The 16,216-nt window shown below is 57.4% G+C and overlaps 1 protein-coding gene across 1 annotated transcript in view; it reads right to left on the bottom strand.

Moving 5' to 3' along the window:
• Nucleotides 1-16,216, bottom strand: part of FHAD1 (forkhead associated phosphopeptide binding domain 1) — a 131,213-nt gene that overhangs the window by 54,401 nt on the left and 60,596 nt on the right. The window contains exons 9-15 of the mRNA XM_055139446.1: nucleotides 15,074-15,204; nucleotides 12,820-12,909; nucleotides 11,137-11,238; nucleotides 8,977-9,084; nucleotides 6,247-6,330; nucleotides 4,876-5,028; nucleotides 3,198-3,393 (exon numbers count right to left, since the gene is read on the bottom strand). Of these exons, the coding sequence (XP_054995421.1) occupies nucleotides 3,198-3,393; nucleotides 4,876-5,028; nucleotides 6,247-6,330; nucleotides 8,977-9,084; nucleotides 11,137-11,238; nucleotides 12,820-12,909; nucleotides 15,074-15,204 (864 nt within the window). The remainder of the gene's footprint in view (nucleotides 1-3,197; nucleotides 3,394-4,875; nucleotides 5,029-6,246; nucleotides 6,331-8,976; nucleotides 9,085-11,136; nucleotides 11,239-12,819; nucleotides 12,910-15,073; nucleotides 15,205-16,216) is intronic.

Genomic DNA, 16,216 nt, shown 5'->3' on the forward strand with positions numbered 1-16,216 from the left:
CCGAGGGAATGTGGGATCATGGAAGAGGCATGGATCTGATGGGGGAGGCAGGTCCCAGGGCCTAGAGCTCATGCTTCGTCTGCCTGAGGCCTGGGTGCCATCTTCAGCCCAGTGTGGTCCTCTAAGCATTGAGGAGCACCATGCCAGGAGTAACTTCTGAACACGGCTGGGGTTTGGGCCCCAGACCCAAACTGAGGAGCTAGCACAGACCGGAGGATTCCAACCACCTCACACAACGTGTCCCGAGCTGCCCTGCTGGCTCTGTGATCTTAGGCAACTTTTTCTCCCCCCCCCCACACGCCCCCTTTATTTTGAAATTCAGCAAAAATTATCTTGTTTTATTAGACTACAAACAGTGACCCAATGATTGCTTTTTTTATTCTTTCAAAAGTCGAGAATAATATTCTTTAAGGGGGCAAGGCAGAGCAGTTTACGACATTCTGTCTCCTGGGACAGTAACTCAGAGCAGTCCTGGAGAGGTGCCCCTGTTCAGCACGGCATGACAGTGGGTCCATGTCCCAAGCCACAGCACTGACACGGAGAATGAGACCCAACGTCAACGGGGGCCTTCAGGAACTCCTCATGTGCCAGTGTCAGCTCCTCAGGGTGTAGCCTGTGAATCCTTAGACACACGGACACATTGATCAGGGCGTGGGCTGTGTCCGAGTGGGGTAGGAGGGTGACTGGGAAATCCCGGAACCTTACACTCCATTTTGCCTGTAAGCCAAAAATTGCTCTTAAAAAATATCGATTAAAAATATAAGCATGGGGCTGAGTGATAGGACAGTGGGTAGGGCACTTACTTCGCATATGGCTGACCGGAGTGTTCCATCCCTGTCACACTATCACTGCCTCCCTCACCCCCTATCGCTTCAGTCCTGATTCCTGAGTGCAGAGCCAGGAGTAAGTCCCGAGTACCACAGAGTGTGGTCCCCAAACCAAAACAGAACAAAAACCAAAATAAAAATATAACTATAGTTATTTCTAAGGGATAGGATTTAGCAAAAAGGCAGATTTGCTTCTGCTTCTTGTCACAAGTCACTTTTCTCCAGGAATCCTGTCTCCCCCGTGTGACGTTAACCCCACTCACAGAGGAACTGGTGTCTCAGGTGGGGAAGAAGACCCTCAAGACCCTCAGCCCATCCCCCGAGAAGCCAAGCAACAAAGTCCAGCCCAGGAGAGGGGGGTGGGGAGAAAGAGAGAGGGGGGAAGGAGAGAGAGAGGGAGAGAGAAGGAGGGAGGGGGACAGAGAGAGAGGGACAGAGAGAGAGGCGAAGAGAGAGAGGGCAGGAGAGAGAGAGAGGGAGAGAGGGGGGCACAGAGAAAGGGATAGAGAGGGGGAGAGAGAGAGAAGAGAGAGAGGGCAGGAGAGAGGGAGGGAGAGAGGGGGGCACAGAGAGAGATAGAGAGGGAGAGAGAGAAGAGAGAGAGGGCAGGAGAGAGGGAGGGAGAGAGGGGGGCACAGAGAGAGGGAGCGAGAGGGAGAGAGAGAAGAGAGAGAGGGCAGGAGAGAGGGAGGGAGAGAGGGGGCACAGAGAGAGGGAGCGAGAGGGAGAGAGAGAAGAGAGAGAGGGCAGGAGAGAGGGAGGGAGAGAGGGGGCACAGAGAGAGGGAGAGAGAGGGAGAGAGAGAAGAGAGAGAGGGCAGGAGAGAGGGAGGGAGAGAGGGGGCACAGAGAGAGGGAGCGAGAGGGAGAGAGAAGAGAGAGAGGGCAGGAGAGAGGGAGGGAGAGAGGGGGCACAGAGAGAGGGAGAGGGAGGGAGAGAGAGAAGAGAGAGAGGGCAGGAGAGAGGGAGGGAGAGAGGGGGCACAGAGAGAGGGAGAGGGAGGGAGAGAAAGAAGAGAGAGAGGGCAGGAGAGAGGGAGGGAGAGAGGGGGCACAGAGAGAGGGAGCGAGAGGGAGAGAGAGAAGAGAGAGGGCAGGAGAGAGGGAGGGAGAGAGGGGGCACAGAGAGAGGGAGAGGGAGGGAGAGAGAGAAGAGAGAGAGGGCAGGAGAGAGAGAGGGAGAGGGGGGCACAGAGAGAGGGAGAGGGAGGGAGAGAGAGAAGAGAGAGAGGGCAGGAGAGAGGGAGGGAGAGAGGGGGGCACAGAGAGAGGGAGCGAGAGGGAGAGAGAGAAGAGAGAGAGGGCAGGAGAGAGGGAGAGAGGGGGGCACAGAGAGAGGGATAGAGAGGGGGAGAGAGAGAGAAGAGAGAGAGGGCAGGAGAGAGGGAGGGAGAGAGGGGGGCACAGAGAGAGATAGAGAGGGAGAGAGAGAACAGAGAGAGGGCAGGAGAGAGAGAGAGGGAGAGAGGGGGGCACAGAGAAAGGGATAGAGAGGGGGAGAGAGAGAGAAGAGAGAGAGGGCAGGAGAGAGGGAGGGAGAGAGGGGGGCACAGAGAGAGATAGAGAGGGAGAGAGAGAACAGAGAGAGGGCAGGAGAGAGGGAGGGAGAGAGGGGGGCACAGAGAGAGGGAGCGAGAGGGAGAGAGAGAAGAGAGAGAGGGCAGGAGAGAGGGAGGGAGAGAGGGGGCACAGAGAGAGGGAGCGAGAGGGAGAGAGAGAAGAGAGAGAGGGCAGGAGAGAGGGAGGGAGAGAGGGGGCACAGAGAGAGGGAGAGAGAGGGAGAGAGAGAAGAGAGAGAGGGCAGGAGAGAGGGAGGGAGAGAGGGGGCACAGAGAGAGGGAGCGAGAGGGAGAGAGAGAAGAGAGAGAGGGCAGGAGAGAGGGAGGGAGAGAGGGGGCACAGAGAGAGGGAGAGGGAGGGAGAGAGAGAAGAGAGAGAGGGCAGGAGAGAGGGAGGGAGAGAGGGGGCACAGAGAGAGGGAGAGGGAGGGAGAGAGAGAAGAGAGAGAGGGCAGGAGAGAGGGAGGGAGAGAGGGGGCACAGAGAGAGGGAGAGGGAGGGAGAGAGAGAAGAGAGAGAGGGCAGGAGAGAGAGAGGGAGAGGGGGGCACAGAGAGAGGGAGAGGGAGGGAGAGAGAGAAGAGAGAGAGGGCAGGAGAGAGGGAGGGAGAGAGGGGGGCACAGAGAGAGGGAGCGAGAGGGAGAGAGAGAAGAGAGAGAGGGCAGGAGAGAGGGAGAGAGGGGGGCACAGAGAGAGGGATAGAGAGGGGGAGAGAGAGAGAAGAGAGAGAGGGCAGGAGAGAGGGAGGGAGGGAGAAAGAGGGAGAGAGGGAGAGGTGGCGGGCTTGAGCATGGGGGCAGTGTGGCGGTCACCTTTGTCAGAGCTGGCCAGCTGGATCCCCACATCCCGGAGGAGGTGCTCCGTGTCCTCCAGCCAGGACGCAGATGTGCGCACGATGTCCAGCGACACCTTCTGGAGCCCCGAGACGGGGGCGCTCAGCTCGAGGAACCGCAGAAGGTCCGCCTCCTTCTTCAGGTCTCGGCTGCAACAGGAGGTTCTCATGCAGGCCTGCAAGGAGGGGGTGAGGGTCACCTGGGCCCAGACATGCGCCCAGACCATGCCGGCTGCCTTCCCGACTCTCTTGGGGGGGGGGGCACACCTGGCGATGCACAGGGGTCACTCCTGGCTCTGCACTCAGGAATTACTCCTGGCAGTGCTCAGAGGACCACGTGGGATGCTGGGAATCGAACCCGGGTCGGCCGCATGCAAGGCAAATTACCCTACCCGCTGTGCTATCGCTCCAGCCCCCCGATGTTCTCTTTACACTCTCATTTGGACTTGTTTCTTGTTTCCTTGGTTTGGTTTTGGGGCCACAGCTGGAGATGCTCATGGTTGCTCCTGGCATTTATTATTGCTGTTGTTGGTGGTGAGAACCCTACAGTGCTGGAGATCGAACTCAGGCCTCCCACATGCAAAATGTGTGTGCTGGACAACTCTGAACAAACTCCCTGTCCTTTCCCCCACTTTCTTTTGTGGGGGGTCACACCTGGCAATGCTCACGGGTTACTCCTGGCTCTGTGCTCAGGAATTTCTCCTGGTGGTGCTTGGGGGACCATATGGGATGCTGGGAATCAAACCTGGGTCGGCTGCGTGCAAGGCAAATGCCCTACCCGCTGTGCTATTGCTCCAGCCCCACAAACCCTCTGTCCTAATTCGAACTTCAGATGGCCCGGGAGGTCCCTGCTGTAGGCCTGTGCAATCCCAAACAGAATGGCCCAGGACAAAAACTGACCGAATGGGGAAGTAGATTTGGAGGCTCAGGACTCATCACAATTCTGGCTGAGATCAGCACATGGGCTGGGCCAAAAATGGGCGTTTCCTATTCGCAAGAGCGCTGACAAGCCAACATTTGCACGAACTCCACAGATAGTAGCTGCCTCTTTCCAGAGAAGACAGAGGCAGCGGCCTTCGCAGATAAGCTGTGACCCATGTGGGTTCTGTGGGGTCTCGGCCCAGCTCTCTTGAGACCAGCTCCATCCAGAATCAAGGTCCAAGAGAGAAAGTGCACAGAAAATGCAGGAATGGGGGCTGGAGTGATAAAACAGCAGGGAGGGTGCCTTGCCTTGCAGGCAGTCAACCTGGGCTTGATCCCCGGCCCCCTGTATGGTCCCCGGAGCCTACCAAGAGCGATCCCTGAGTGCAGAGCCAGGAATATCCCCTGAGCACTGTCCTCACCTTCCAAACAAAACAAAATTAAGCAGGGGTGGATTCCCGGGATCTCTGGGGTTAACGTGGCCTGTGCTTTCAGGTTGTAAAGCTGGGGTTTGTCTAAGTCTTCCCACTCTTGGGGGGGCTCCTCCCGTATTCCCCTGGCTGCCCCAGGTTCACCTGTGAAGCATTTCTTGAGCCTTCTCTGTTCCTCTCTCCCGTGAGTGTGGAGCGGGACTAGGAAGGCAGCATCTCCCCCTGCCCGGCCTGCGCCGTGGAAGCAGAACAGCTTCCCCCAGAGAGGAGCACGGGAAGGAGACGAAGGTGGAGCAGGGGCCTCACCTCGCATTTGTCCAGGAACGTCTTCAGCTTCTCGATGTGCTCCGTGATCTCCTCCTGCTGGGAGCAGCTGAGCTGAGAGTCCTTCTTCAGGCTCCACTTCCTCTGCTGCCAGCTAACGCTGTCCTCCGTGACCTGGGTGATCTTCTCGAGTAGCTGGGGAGGAAGGGGACGGGAGACTGAGAGTGCAGGGTGGGCCTGGCGGGAGCTGCTGGGGGCGCCAACCCCGGCTTCCCGCTCAGCAGAGGGACCCTGGCGCGCAGGGGTGATGACGGCCTGGTGGGCAACTAGGGCCCCACCACCACGACGCACCCCGAGGATCAGACGCCAGGATTTGTTGTTGGTGAAGGGGGGTGGGGGCGGGAACCTCCCCAGTGGTGCTTGGGGACCCCCCGGGCCACTTCTGACACTACAGGTAAGGCTGTGCAGGCCTGACGGTTTCGATGGTGCTGGGGACCATCCACAGGGAACATGAGGTGCCATTAATTAAACCCAGGGCCTTGAGCATGTCAGGAATGCTCGCCACCTCTCTGTGCTATCTTCCAGGCCCCAGATATCCTTTTATTTCATTTTATTTTATTTGCTTTTTAGGTCACACCTGGCGATGCTCAGGCATTACTCCTGGCTCTGCGCTCAGGAATTACTCTTGGCGGTGCTCTGGGGACCACATGGGATGCCGGGGATTGAACCTGGGTCAGCCATGTGCAAGGCAAACGCCCTACCCGCTGTGCTATTGCTCCGCCCCACCCCACCCCCGACATCAAACCAAAGGCTTGTCTAGTTGCCATGTGTTTGTTCCAGATTCTTCAGCACAGGCTCACAGCACTAAATCTAATGTTTTGAGTTAGAACATCAGCTGCTCTGCCAGCCGGGGCCAGCAACCCACAGCACACACGTTTCCCCACCCCTGCTCGGACACAGAGGGTTGGACAGCGCAACTGGAAGAACTGCAAGAACGAGCCGCACAGCCCAAAGTCCAAACTCGTGGCTCTCTTTCTCCCTCTTGGCTCCTAGAGCGGCAGAGGCCAGACCAGGTGGTGGTGGTGGTGGTGGTGGGGGGGGGGGCTCTGGGCCAGACCCAGGCCTGCCTGGGTGGCTTTTAGATGGGATTGTCACAGAAACACTCCAAGGCCTTGGAAGTAAAATCATCGGCTTTGACTTTGAAAGTTGGGGAATCCCTTAGCGACCAAAACAAATCTACATGGTAGAGCAACAGTGTGAGAAATCTGTGCCACTAGGAAAACAAACAGCCCCGCCAACACACACACACACACACACACACACACACGAAGAACCAACAACAACCAGAAACACGTGCTTCCAGGCCCCGGAGGCCCGGAGCCTGCAGGCAGAAAGGGGAGTCCCTGGACGAACCTGCTGGTCAGTGACCGGCTTGTCCTGGAAGGGCTTCGTTCGTCCATAGGTGGCCTTGATGACCTGGCTTCTGAAATGCTCCAGCTGCAGCACACAGGGGAGGCACCGAGTCAGATGGCGGCGGGGAGGGGGGCGCCCTCGCCCGATCCTTGGAAGGGGTGGGCCGCCCGCCTGCAGAGCCGCAGGTTTTAATGAGTGTCCAGGCCTCAGGCCCCACCCAGAGCAGGCAAGTGGTCAGCACGCGCATCGCCGCAAGCCCTCCAAAGAGCCACTTGCTGCCAGTTGCCTGGTGGGAAGGCTGGGGCCGGGAGCGAGCGCTCTTCCATAATTGCGAAGCTGGCACCAGACTGTGAAATAAATATTGAAGCTGTCAGCTCAAGCAAATTGTGTAATCAGCCCGAGGAGGGAACACGGTGGCCCCTCCTGGGCCGTGGACCGAGCTCGTCTGGGAGAGCGTGTCTCCAGCGAGGAGCCCAGCATGGAGTGGGCACTGGGACGTGACCCCCGAGTGCAGGGCCAAGGGCACATCTGCCAAGCCACGGGTCCTCGGTCCTCTGCCCCTCCCACCTGTAGAGGGGCTGCCGTGGTGCTTGCCGTGATGGTGGACGGATGGTGTGTGGCTGAGTTAGCTCGGGCCGCCCGGAGCACAAGTCCAAGGTGTCCTGAGTTCCCAGAGAAGCAAGAGGCCGAGAAGGCCACCTCTCTCAGGGACCTGACCGACATGTGATCCTGAGGTCTGGGTCTGGGTTCCTGGAAAACTGTGGTCATGCAGGACTCCATAAGAGAAGTGAAAGGACCACAAGTGTCCCTGAATCAAATTATTGGTGTTTTGCTTTATTTTTGTAGTGTGTGTGTGTGTGTGTGTGTGTGTGTGTGTTTGGGGCCAAAACCTGCTGTACTCAGGCCTTACTCCTGGCTCTGTGCTCAGGGACCACTCCTGACAGTGCTGAGGTGGGGTGTGGGTCGGGGGTGGGTGGGCTGGAGGCGATGGAGGTAGTGTTGTGATGGACGCCCGGGGTGGCCCGGTGCAAGGCCAGCATCTCTCCCGCTGTCCTATCACTCCAACCCCGCTTGACCTAAACGTCACTGGGCCCCAAGACGCAGGTGTTCATCATGCACCTGGGCGTTCTGGGAACTCAAGTTGGGGAATGAGGGTTCCCCTGAGGCCGTGTCTGTGGTCAGCCGGCCAGAGGTAGCTGCAGTTTCTCCTGGCCGTCCCGTTCCCACAGGCCAGAGGATGATCCTTGCTCAGCCCAGGGAAGAGGTGGTGTGGAGAGGGCCCCGGGAGTGCCGGGCCTCATAGCTGCGAGAGTCCCCTTGTAGGACTGCGTGGGGAGGGAGGGACAGTCCTGCTCAGTGGCCCGGACCTGAAGCCACCTTTCTGGGGTGTGCAGGCAGAGCAGGAATGGGGAGATAAGAGGGTGGGTGTGGGAGGGCCTGGTGCCTTGCCCTGGGTTCTCCACCCAAAAGAAACGGCTCGTGCTTTCTTAGGGTTGGGCCCTGCTGTTTTTCGGGGGTCCTCCTGGGACCACTGCCCAGGGCTACAGCCAAACTCACGACAGCGGGGCACAAACGACAGCTGCTTGTGCCTGTTAAGTCAGGTGTGGGGAGGGCACAGAGGAGGACCCCAAAGGCAGGCTCTTCTCTGCTTGTGCTGAGGGCTGGCTCCTTCCAGCAGAAAGGGTGCGGGGATGGGGGTGCTTGGGAGGTGTTAGCATCTGTGGTCAGCACCCGTGTTTAATTGGGTGCACCCCTGAAATGCGGCACTCACAGTGCCTGGGTGCTTGGTCCTCATTCCCTGGAAAAGCTTCTGGAGACAGGTGGGTGGGGGGTGGGGGGTGGGGGAAAGGCAGGGAAGGGCCCCAGGGATTGTGGATTTTAGATGGTTTGGGTGGTTTGCAGATCTTTTGAGAATCCCAGTGAGTGATTTGAAGATTCCGTTCCCTGACATCCCCTAAGCAACACACACACACAACACACAACACACACAACACAACACACACACACACACACACGTAGACACAGACATTTGGGGGTCCCCGGGAGCTGGGGCTGCGAGGAGAGGGGTGTGCTCCCCAGGGCTGTGCCGTTCCTGTCCCTGACCTCAGGGCTCCTGTCCTGCCCTCTGCAGCCCTCCCTTGGCTGGTGGGAAAGGGGTGCCTGGCCTCTCTGGGTCGGGGGTCCAGGAAGGGCCTCTGGGCCACCTTGGACCAGGGCCTCAGCCAGGCCCGACTCCCACGGGCCTGCCTGGGGTCCTCTATCGGGCAGGCCTTGCATGTTCTGGGGTTTCGCTTAATTAAGAAGAGTCTGTTTCCTAATGGGCCCTGACTGTGACATCTGCTGCGGACAGGGAGGAAAGAAAGATCGTGGTAACTGTCAGGACCAGGGTGGTGGGGTGGGGGGTGTGACGGAGAAAGTGCTGGAAGCAGCCCAGGGCTCTGAGAGGCTCCGAGCCCTCGGGGACTGGCCCCGCAGTTTCTGAGGCAGACGTGGGGTGGGGACTGGGGGCTGGTCAGGTCCCAACAGTGGGAGGGGAGAGGAGAGGGGGCGGGGCTCCCTGCAGAGATAAGCTGCTTGTCCTCTGGGCTGCCCCCCAGGCCCTCAAGTTGGACCTCGGCTGTACTCTTCCCTCAGGGACCACCCCCACCTCCTCTTGCAACGGCCTCACCACCACCCCCGCACGGGGGGAACCTCCCAGGGACACAGGCCAGTGGAGGGGGCGCTACCTACCTGGCCCACTGCCCTCTCCAAATTGACTTTAATGAGGTTCTCTCTGCTCCCCATTTCTTGGAGCTGGAGCAATTTCCTCCTGGAATCCTCCTGCAGCTTCTCTTCAACCTGGAAGGATGACGACAGCCGGCCCAGGCTGCTCATGCGACCCTTCCCCGTGGGCGAGCACGGGGCCATCTGCGGCCCGTGTGGCGGGGTCACGGGCGGGCGGGCAGCTGCGGGCTGGAAGCAGCCTCCCCAGAGGCTGTCCTGGTTGGGTGGGGGGCAGGGGGGCAGGGTGGAGCAGTGCACCCCGGGCTCAGCTGCGTCCTTTCCCGGCCCAGCCAAGTCACGTGGCCTTGGGAAAGTGGATTTCACGGCTCTGGGAGCAGCGAAGGTCCTGGCACAGCCTCTGGGAGTTACTGCAGGGATTCGGGATGTTTCCACAGTGCTCCGAGGGGCTCTGTGGGGGCTAGTTATCACTGCCCACTGTCCATGCCTCTGCCGCTGGCTCCCTTGCCGCTCCGTTCTGATTAGCCCTTCTAACTGGCCTTGGGCGGGGGAAGGGGGGTCACTTGCTAGACGGTTTATGACCAGAGCTGTTTGCTGTTATCTCGTTGACCAGGCTCTGGGGAGGCTGGCCAGGCCGTGCCTGCCGTTACGGAGGCCTTCACAGCGGAGAAGCGCGCCTCTTGCTTTTCCGTTTGCGAGAGCAGCACGCTAGGATGTTCCAGGCTGCCCTCTGCTGGCCCTTCGGGGACACTGCGGCGGGTCGGTTTATTTTTCCAGACCAGCAACAAGCTAGAGAGGCCCTGCGGAGCTGGGGGCTGCTGGGAGGCGCTCGGGAACCGAGGCACAGGCTCCTTCAGCTGTGACAGGGCCTGGGGAGGAACCGGTTTCTTGATCTGCTTATTAGGGGGCTGAAGGAGTGGCGGGCGGGCGGGGGCGTCACACAGATGTAATCAAAGACCCAGCGATGCCCTTTCTAAGTTTACGTCTGAGTCATACCATGATGTTGCAACTCTAGATTGTTACCTGGGAAAAGCCATCTAACCTCGAGGGGGTCTTAGCTTCCCCCCCCGCCCCCCGGGATCCCCCCTGGGCCAGGCAGGCCTTAACATCCTTTACAGCAGCCCTTCTCAGCAGCTGCAAGGGCAGACCCACCCCCGGCCCCACGCCGCTGACTGACGCTGCCCTCTTCTGGGTCCCCCATCCACCCTGAAACACAGTGCCACCTTCAGCAGCCCATCCCGCTCCGCCCCTCACACACACAGTGTCTCCCATCAGAACCTCTGGTCCGATCTCCTGCCCTCTGGTCCTCCCTGAGGGGCTCTGGGGACCTTTCCCCTGGAACCTGGCCTCCCGGTCTCTGCACAGCCTCACTGGCCAAGAGCCTGAGGCAGGGGAGCAGCTTATCTGGCAGCAACCCCTGCAGGGACACAGAAGCTCCTCCTCGTCCGGGCACCCGCAGCTGGGCAGCACCCCGTGCCCCCACTCACAGCCTTCCTTCCAGCCCTTGAACCGTGTGTGTGTGTGTGTGTGTGTGTGTGTGTGTGTGTGTGTGTGTGTGTGTGTCTGGGGGACTGAACAGTCTGAGTGTTTGCAAAGTGTGAAACCTTTTCATTGAATTTCCGTGCACACAGCTGCCCGTGTGCCATGGTGAGGAGTAGCCAGGCTCCTGACCCCCCACTTGCCCACGCACCTAATGAAGCAGCTCTGGGGGTGTGGAGGGGGGAACTACTGGCACGTGCGACCTTCACTTTCTCATCTGTCAAAGGGGCGGGAAATCGGTAGATCCCAGAGCCGTTGTGAAGTTGAGAGAGGTGCAGTGTCTGGTCTAGAGCCTGGTGCCGCTGACTCTGTGACTATCGTTCCCTACCCCATCATCACAAAGGCTATGAGAAGCCTAGAAGAGTCTAAATTTACATGCACCTCAGCACAGTCTCAAAAACGGAAAGCGGAAACGGGCACAGATGGAGGAGTCCCTGAATCCACAGCTATGACTCGGTTTTGAAACACGCACCCCTCTCCCCGTGACTGGAGGGGTACTCAGACAGCAAAAGGAAACAACACAAAACACCCCAGCATTTAAATTTGAATGCCAGTGAAGGGAGGGCAGCAGCGCTGAGGAGGGAAGGCAGGTGTCGGGTGGGTGCCCCCCAGGGACTCCCCCCTGCCTACCTTGCTCTTCTCCCGAGTCTTGGATGTCACAGTCGGCTCAGAACTGGTCTTCCGGAGCTCGCCCCGGAGTTTCTTTATTTCTTTCTCCAGGTCTTGGATTTGCTGAAAGGATTTCAACAGGAAAAGTCAGCTGCCCCGAGAGGAAGCCTTGTGGGTCTGAAAGGCCAGAATTTTGGTGCTTCACTTCACAGGGTTCATGGAGGTGTGAAGCTAGGCTGGGCCTTCGCCGTACTCCTCTGTCTGTGGCACAAAGTAGGTAGATGCCACGTGACTCCCCACCCCCCTCACTCCACCATTTCCAGTAGCCACACCACCTCTGCCCTTGCCCAACACACACACACACACACACACACACACACACACACACACACACTTTCCCAGTAGCCAGGAGAAATGCTAAACGCCAAGAAAAGCGCCAAGTTCCTTCGTGAGAGCAGCATGGAGCCTGGATTCAACAGAACAAGAGACCCACCAGCAGGGCAGAACCTCTCCTCCTGGGGTGTTACCTGGAGGACAATCTCAACAGGGCTGTTGCTCGGACGCAACGGGTACAGCTGGGGACGGAGACCCTTCGAAACAGAAGTGCTCCTGGTGTGAGCCTGGTGCCCCAGAGAGAGGACAGAGCTTGCGAGGCACCCGTTGGTTCAGGGAAGAAATATTTTTCATTTCGATGGCTTTCTTTCTTTCTTTTTTTTTTTTTTTGAGAGTCACTTTCTTTAAAAGTGAGTGCTACCTTTTTTGAGGGTGGGGAAGAGCTTGTATTTAAAAATTGTACCAGGGAAATAAAAAAAAAAGAAAGAAATAGGGCCAGAGACATAGATAAGACATCGACACAGGTAAGGCGCCGACTCACAGGCGGCTGTGGCCCTGGTTTGAATCCCCTGCACCATCTGTGGTCACTGTGCCGGGTCACTCCTGAGCAGGGCCAGGGATACCCCAGGGAACTTCTCGGTGTGCCCCCCACCGAAAAAACAAACAAACAAACAAATACACAAACAGAAACCTCTGGGGCAGGAGAAAGGAGTTAAGGAGCCTGCACGTGACATCCTAGTTTTGAACAAACAAGAAAGTTGGTGTGGGGGCCAGGGGGAGGCACAGGCCCTCCAGGTGAGAGGCCCTGGCTTCCACCCCTGCGCCACGCGCCCCCTCCACCCCCGGCACCACTGGCTGCGCTGGTGTTCCTGAGCACCGTCAGGTATAGCCCCAACACCACCACCCCAGATACCAAAGAACTGGTGTGAAAGGGCTGCATTTCCATGAAATTATTCCAGGAAGAATTTTGTGTCTCTCATAGTCCTCGTGTGACCGGGTGAGGCTGTCTGGAGTCCCAGGTCCAGAGCAGGGCATCAGAGGGCATTTCCAGGTGCAGGTGGTGGCCAACAGGCCACATTTGACCTCCCCTCCCCTCCCCTCCCCTCCCCTCCCCTCCCCCCTCCCTTCCCCTCCCATCTCTCCTCTCTCCTCTCCACCTGAACTCCAGCCCAGCCCGGGGAGGGGGCCGGGGGAAGCCGGTGAGGGAGTGAGCCAAGTTTCCAGATTCCCAGGAGGGCGTTTTCGCAGTCTCTTCAACCGCCCATCTCTTCCTTGAACCCGGGGCAGCAAAGCAAAGAAATACGAGGCCACAGTAACCAACCAAAATTGTGACGCATCCGAGCTGGCGCAGCCCAGGCCCCACCGACTCACACTTTTGTAGGTCTTCAGCTCTCTCTCCTGGCTGTCCCGGCGCTCCTTCTCAGCATCTTCCTTCTGTAACTCATCTTTCAGCGCCGAGCACTGTGGAGGAAACGGGGAACACAGAGGCCCAGGTCAGCTACGCGGGGCTGGAGACTGGGGGCAGGTGGGGGGAGGGTCCAAGTTCCCACATTCGCCAGCGCAGTTTCCTGCTGTGTGATCCCAATTCTGAGAGGCTAGGCCGCCTGTGTCTGGTGGACGCCGGGGCCGCAGGTGGCCCTGCACCACCTCTCTTGAGCTCTGAGGAAAGCGGGCAGGGACAACCCAGCGGGGGAGTCTGGGTGCTCCTGGGAGGAACTGGATGCATTTCCTCTCAACCAGCAGAAGAGGGTCTCGGGACTTCTGGGGGTGGGCGGGGGCTGGGGCTCTTACAAGGCCCCTTGCCTAAGATGGGGATGCTGCAGGGGAGGCAGCCACCTGGAAGCCCTTCAGGGTTAATTCTTCAAGAGAAATGGCACGGAGGGCATTATGGACTCCTCTCCCCTCCCCTCCCCTTCTCTCTCCTTCCTTCCTTCCTTCCTTCCTTCCTTCCTTCCTTCCTTCCTTCCTTCCTTCCTTCCTTCCTTCCTTCCTTCCTTCCTCCCTCCCTCCCTCCCTCCCTCCCTCCCTCCCTCCCTCCCTCCCTCCCTCCCTTCCTGCCTTCCTTCCCTCCCTTTCCCTTCCCATCCCCCTTCTCTTCCTCCTTCTCCCCTCCCCCCTCCCCTTCCCTTCCTCCTTCTCCCCTCTCCCCTCCTTTCCCCTCCCTTCCCCTCCCCTCCCCTCCCCTCCCCTCCCCTCCCCTCCCCTCCCCTCTCCTCTCCTCTCCTCTCCTCTCCTTTCCTCTCCTCTCCTTTCCTTTCCTCTCCTCTCTTCTCCTTTCTCCTGTCCGCACCTCTCCTCCTCCCTTCCTGCCAGGAACCAGCTCCCAGTGAACAAAAATAAAAAAGGAAAAAGCATGGGGTCAGGGGGCAACACCCTCATGAACTAAGCCCCAGTGATCCTGCACGCAAGTATTTATGGCTTAGAACCTGTAATCACTAAAAAAAGAACAATAACACTCAGGTGCCTAACTACCCTGAGCACCCCCAACTTCGGGCTTCCAAACAAAAACAAACAGAATTCCACTCTGGGCCGGGCATGTTGCTCAGCAGTAAAGCACTTGCTTTGCAGACACATGGCCCTGCGGCTCCATCTGGAACCACATGCCCACACCCTGCCCCCAGCAATGGCAGGTCCAATGGTCCTGGGGTGTCAAGGACTGCAGGACGTGGGCATTGAACCATGAAGCCCGGGGGGCTGAATATCACTAAGCATCACCCCTGGGCCTCCCGAGCACCACCTGGGCTCTACCTTTGCTCTATATCACCTTCACTTTTCCCTTCTCTTTCCCTCCCTCCCTCCCTCCCTCCCTCCCTCCCTCCCTCCCTCCCTCCCTCCCTTTTCCCTCTCTCTCTCCCTCCCTTCCTCTCTTCTTCCCTTTCCCTTTTTCTTTCCCTTCCCTCTCCTTTCTTCCTTTCTTGTTCCCTTTTCCTTCACATTTTCTTCCCTTCCCTTCTCTTTGTATTACCTTCACTCTTTGTATTATCTTCATTCTTTCCCTCCCTTCCTCCCTCATTCTCTCCCTTTCCCTTTTCCTCTCCCTTCCTTTCCCATATAATTAGTGCGGAAAAAAATTATGCAAAGTTGTAGAGTATACATTTACAAAGATCTTATTCTGGATGTTAATAGATGTGTTTGCTGTTGGGATTAAGCAAATGAATTTATAATCCGGGTTAAGAGCAGATCTGAGGGCTGGAGGGATAGTACAGCAGGTAGGGCGTTTGCCTTGCATGCAGCCGACCCGGATTCGATTCCCAGCAGCCCATATGGTCCCCCGAGCACTGCCAGGAGTAAATCCTGAGTGCAGAGCCAGGAGTAATCCCTGAGCATCACTGGGTGTGACCCAGAAAACAAACAACAAACGAAAGAGCAAGATGTGAACACACCTTTTGCTTATTTGGTATTACATATCTGATGCCCTTTGAAAAGTTGCAAGGAACCTGCCCTCCATTCTTAGTCTGGGGGGCAGTGTTGGTCGACCCCGGGGGGCACTGGAGTCAGCTAGCCATAAGGTAAGTGAGGGCAGTGGCTTTTATGGCCAGGGCCCAGGCCAGCGCGCATGCCCAGAGGCCACCTTCTTTGCTTTCCTGTGACAGCCACAAATAGTGATGGCCACACCTACACTTACTCTGGAGGTCAGGGCATGAAGCTGATGGTCCTTTTCTTTGTTTTCTCTCTTCAGTTGATTCACCTCCTGTCTTAGCTGTTGAACCTGCTCGTCCCTTGCTAACATATCTTTTTGCAAAGTTGACACCAATTCTGTAAAACAAAGCAAAACAAAAAACACAAACTATAGGCAGAAGTCAAAGAGGCAGCAAAAATCATTCTCCTAGTCACCAAGATCAGTCAACTTACAGGGAGCCCCTCCTGAGCCCCTGTGTACATGTGGAGATCACTTCCAAGGGATCCATCCAGAGCTAGAGTGAAGGGTGGTGGAGGAGCAGTTCAAATCCATGGACCACCCTCTGATTTAAAACGAAAAAGCTGAAGGGATCATTAGGGATGAGATACAGTGCTGAAAGTAGATAATGGACCAAACGTGATGAACTCTCAGTGTCTGTGTTGCAATAATGCCCAAAAGTAGAGAGAGAGTATGGGGAATATTGTCTGCCATGGAGGCAGGGAAGGGTGAGAAAGGCGGGTATACTGGGGATATTGGTGGTGAGGAATGTGCACTGATAGAGGGGTGGGTGTTTGATCATGTGTGATTGTTGTTTTTTTTTTTTTTCTTTTTGGGTCACCCGGCCACACACAGGGGTCACTCCTGGCTCTGCACTCAGGAATTACCCCTGGCGGTGCTCAGGGGACCATATATGGGATGCTGGGAATCGAACCCGGGTCGGCCGCGTGCAAGACAAACGCTCTACCCGCTGTGCTATTGCTCCAGCCCCGATCATTGTGTGATTGTAACCCAAACATGAAAGCTTGTAACTATCTCATAGTGTTCAATAAAATTAAAACAAAAAACCAAGAAAACAAACTAAAACAAAACCCCACAAGCTTTGTTCACAAGCTCGGGAAGAGTTTGCAGAGCCAGCTGGAGGTAGCCCCCTAGGCCTGCAGGGACATTCTTCTCCAGAGACTAAAGTTGGGCTAGCAGTGGAGGGCACCTGTTCGGGACCCCCGATGGGTGGGTGGATTCACACTCTTTTCAGTTTGGTCCCAACCACTCAGTCACTTGGTGATTTTGGACAAGTGATTTCAGCTCCTGCTGCTGTGGCCACCCTAGAGAGTGGTTATTAGGGCACAGGAGATGGAGTCCATAAGGAAC

The sequence above is a fragment of the Sorex araneus genome, chromosome 5 (assembly GCF_027595985.1).
Source record: "Sorex araneus isolate mSorAra2 chromosome 5, mSorAra2.pri, whole genome shotgun sequence".
Classification (NCBI taxonomy): Eukaryota; Metazoa; Chordata; class Mammalia; order Eulipotyphla; family Soricidae; genus Sorex; species Sorex araneus.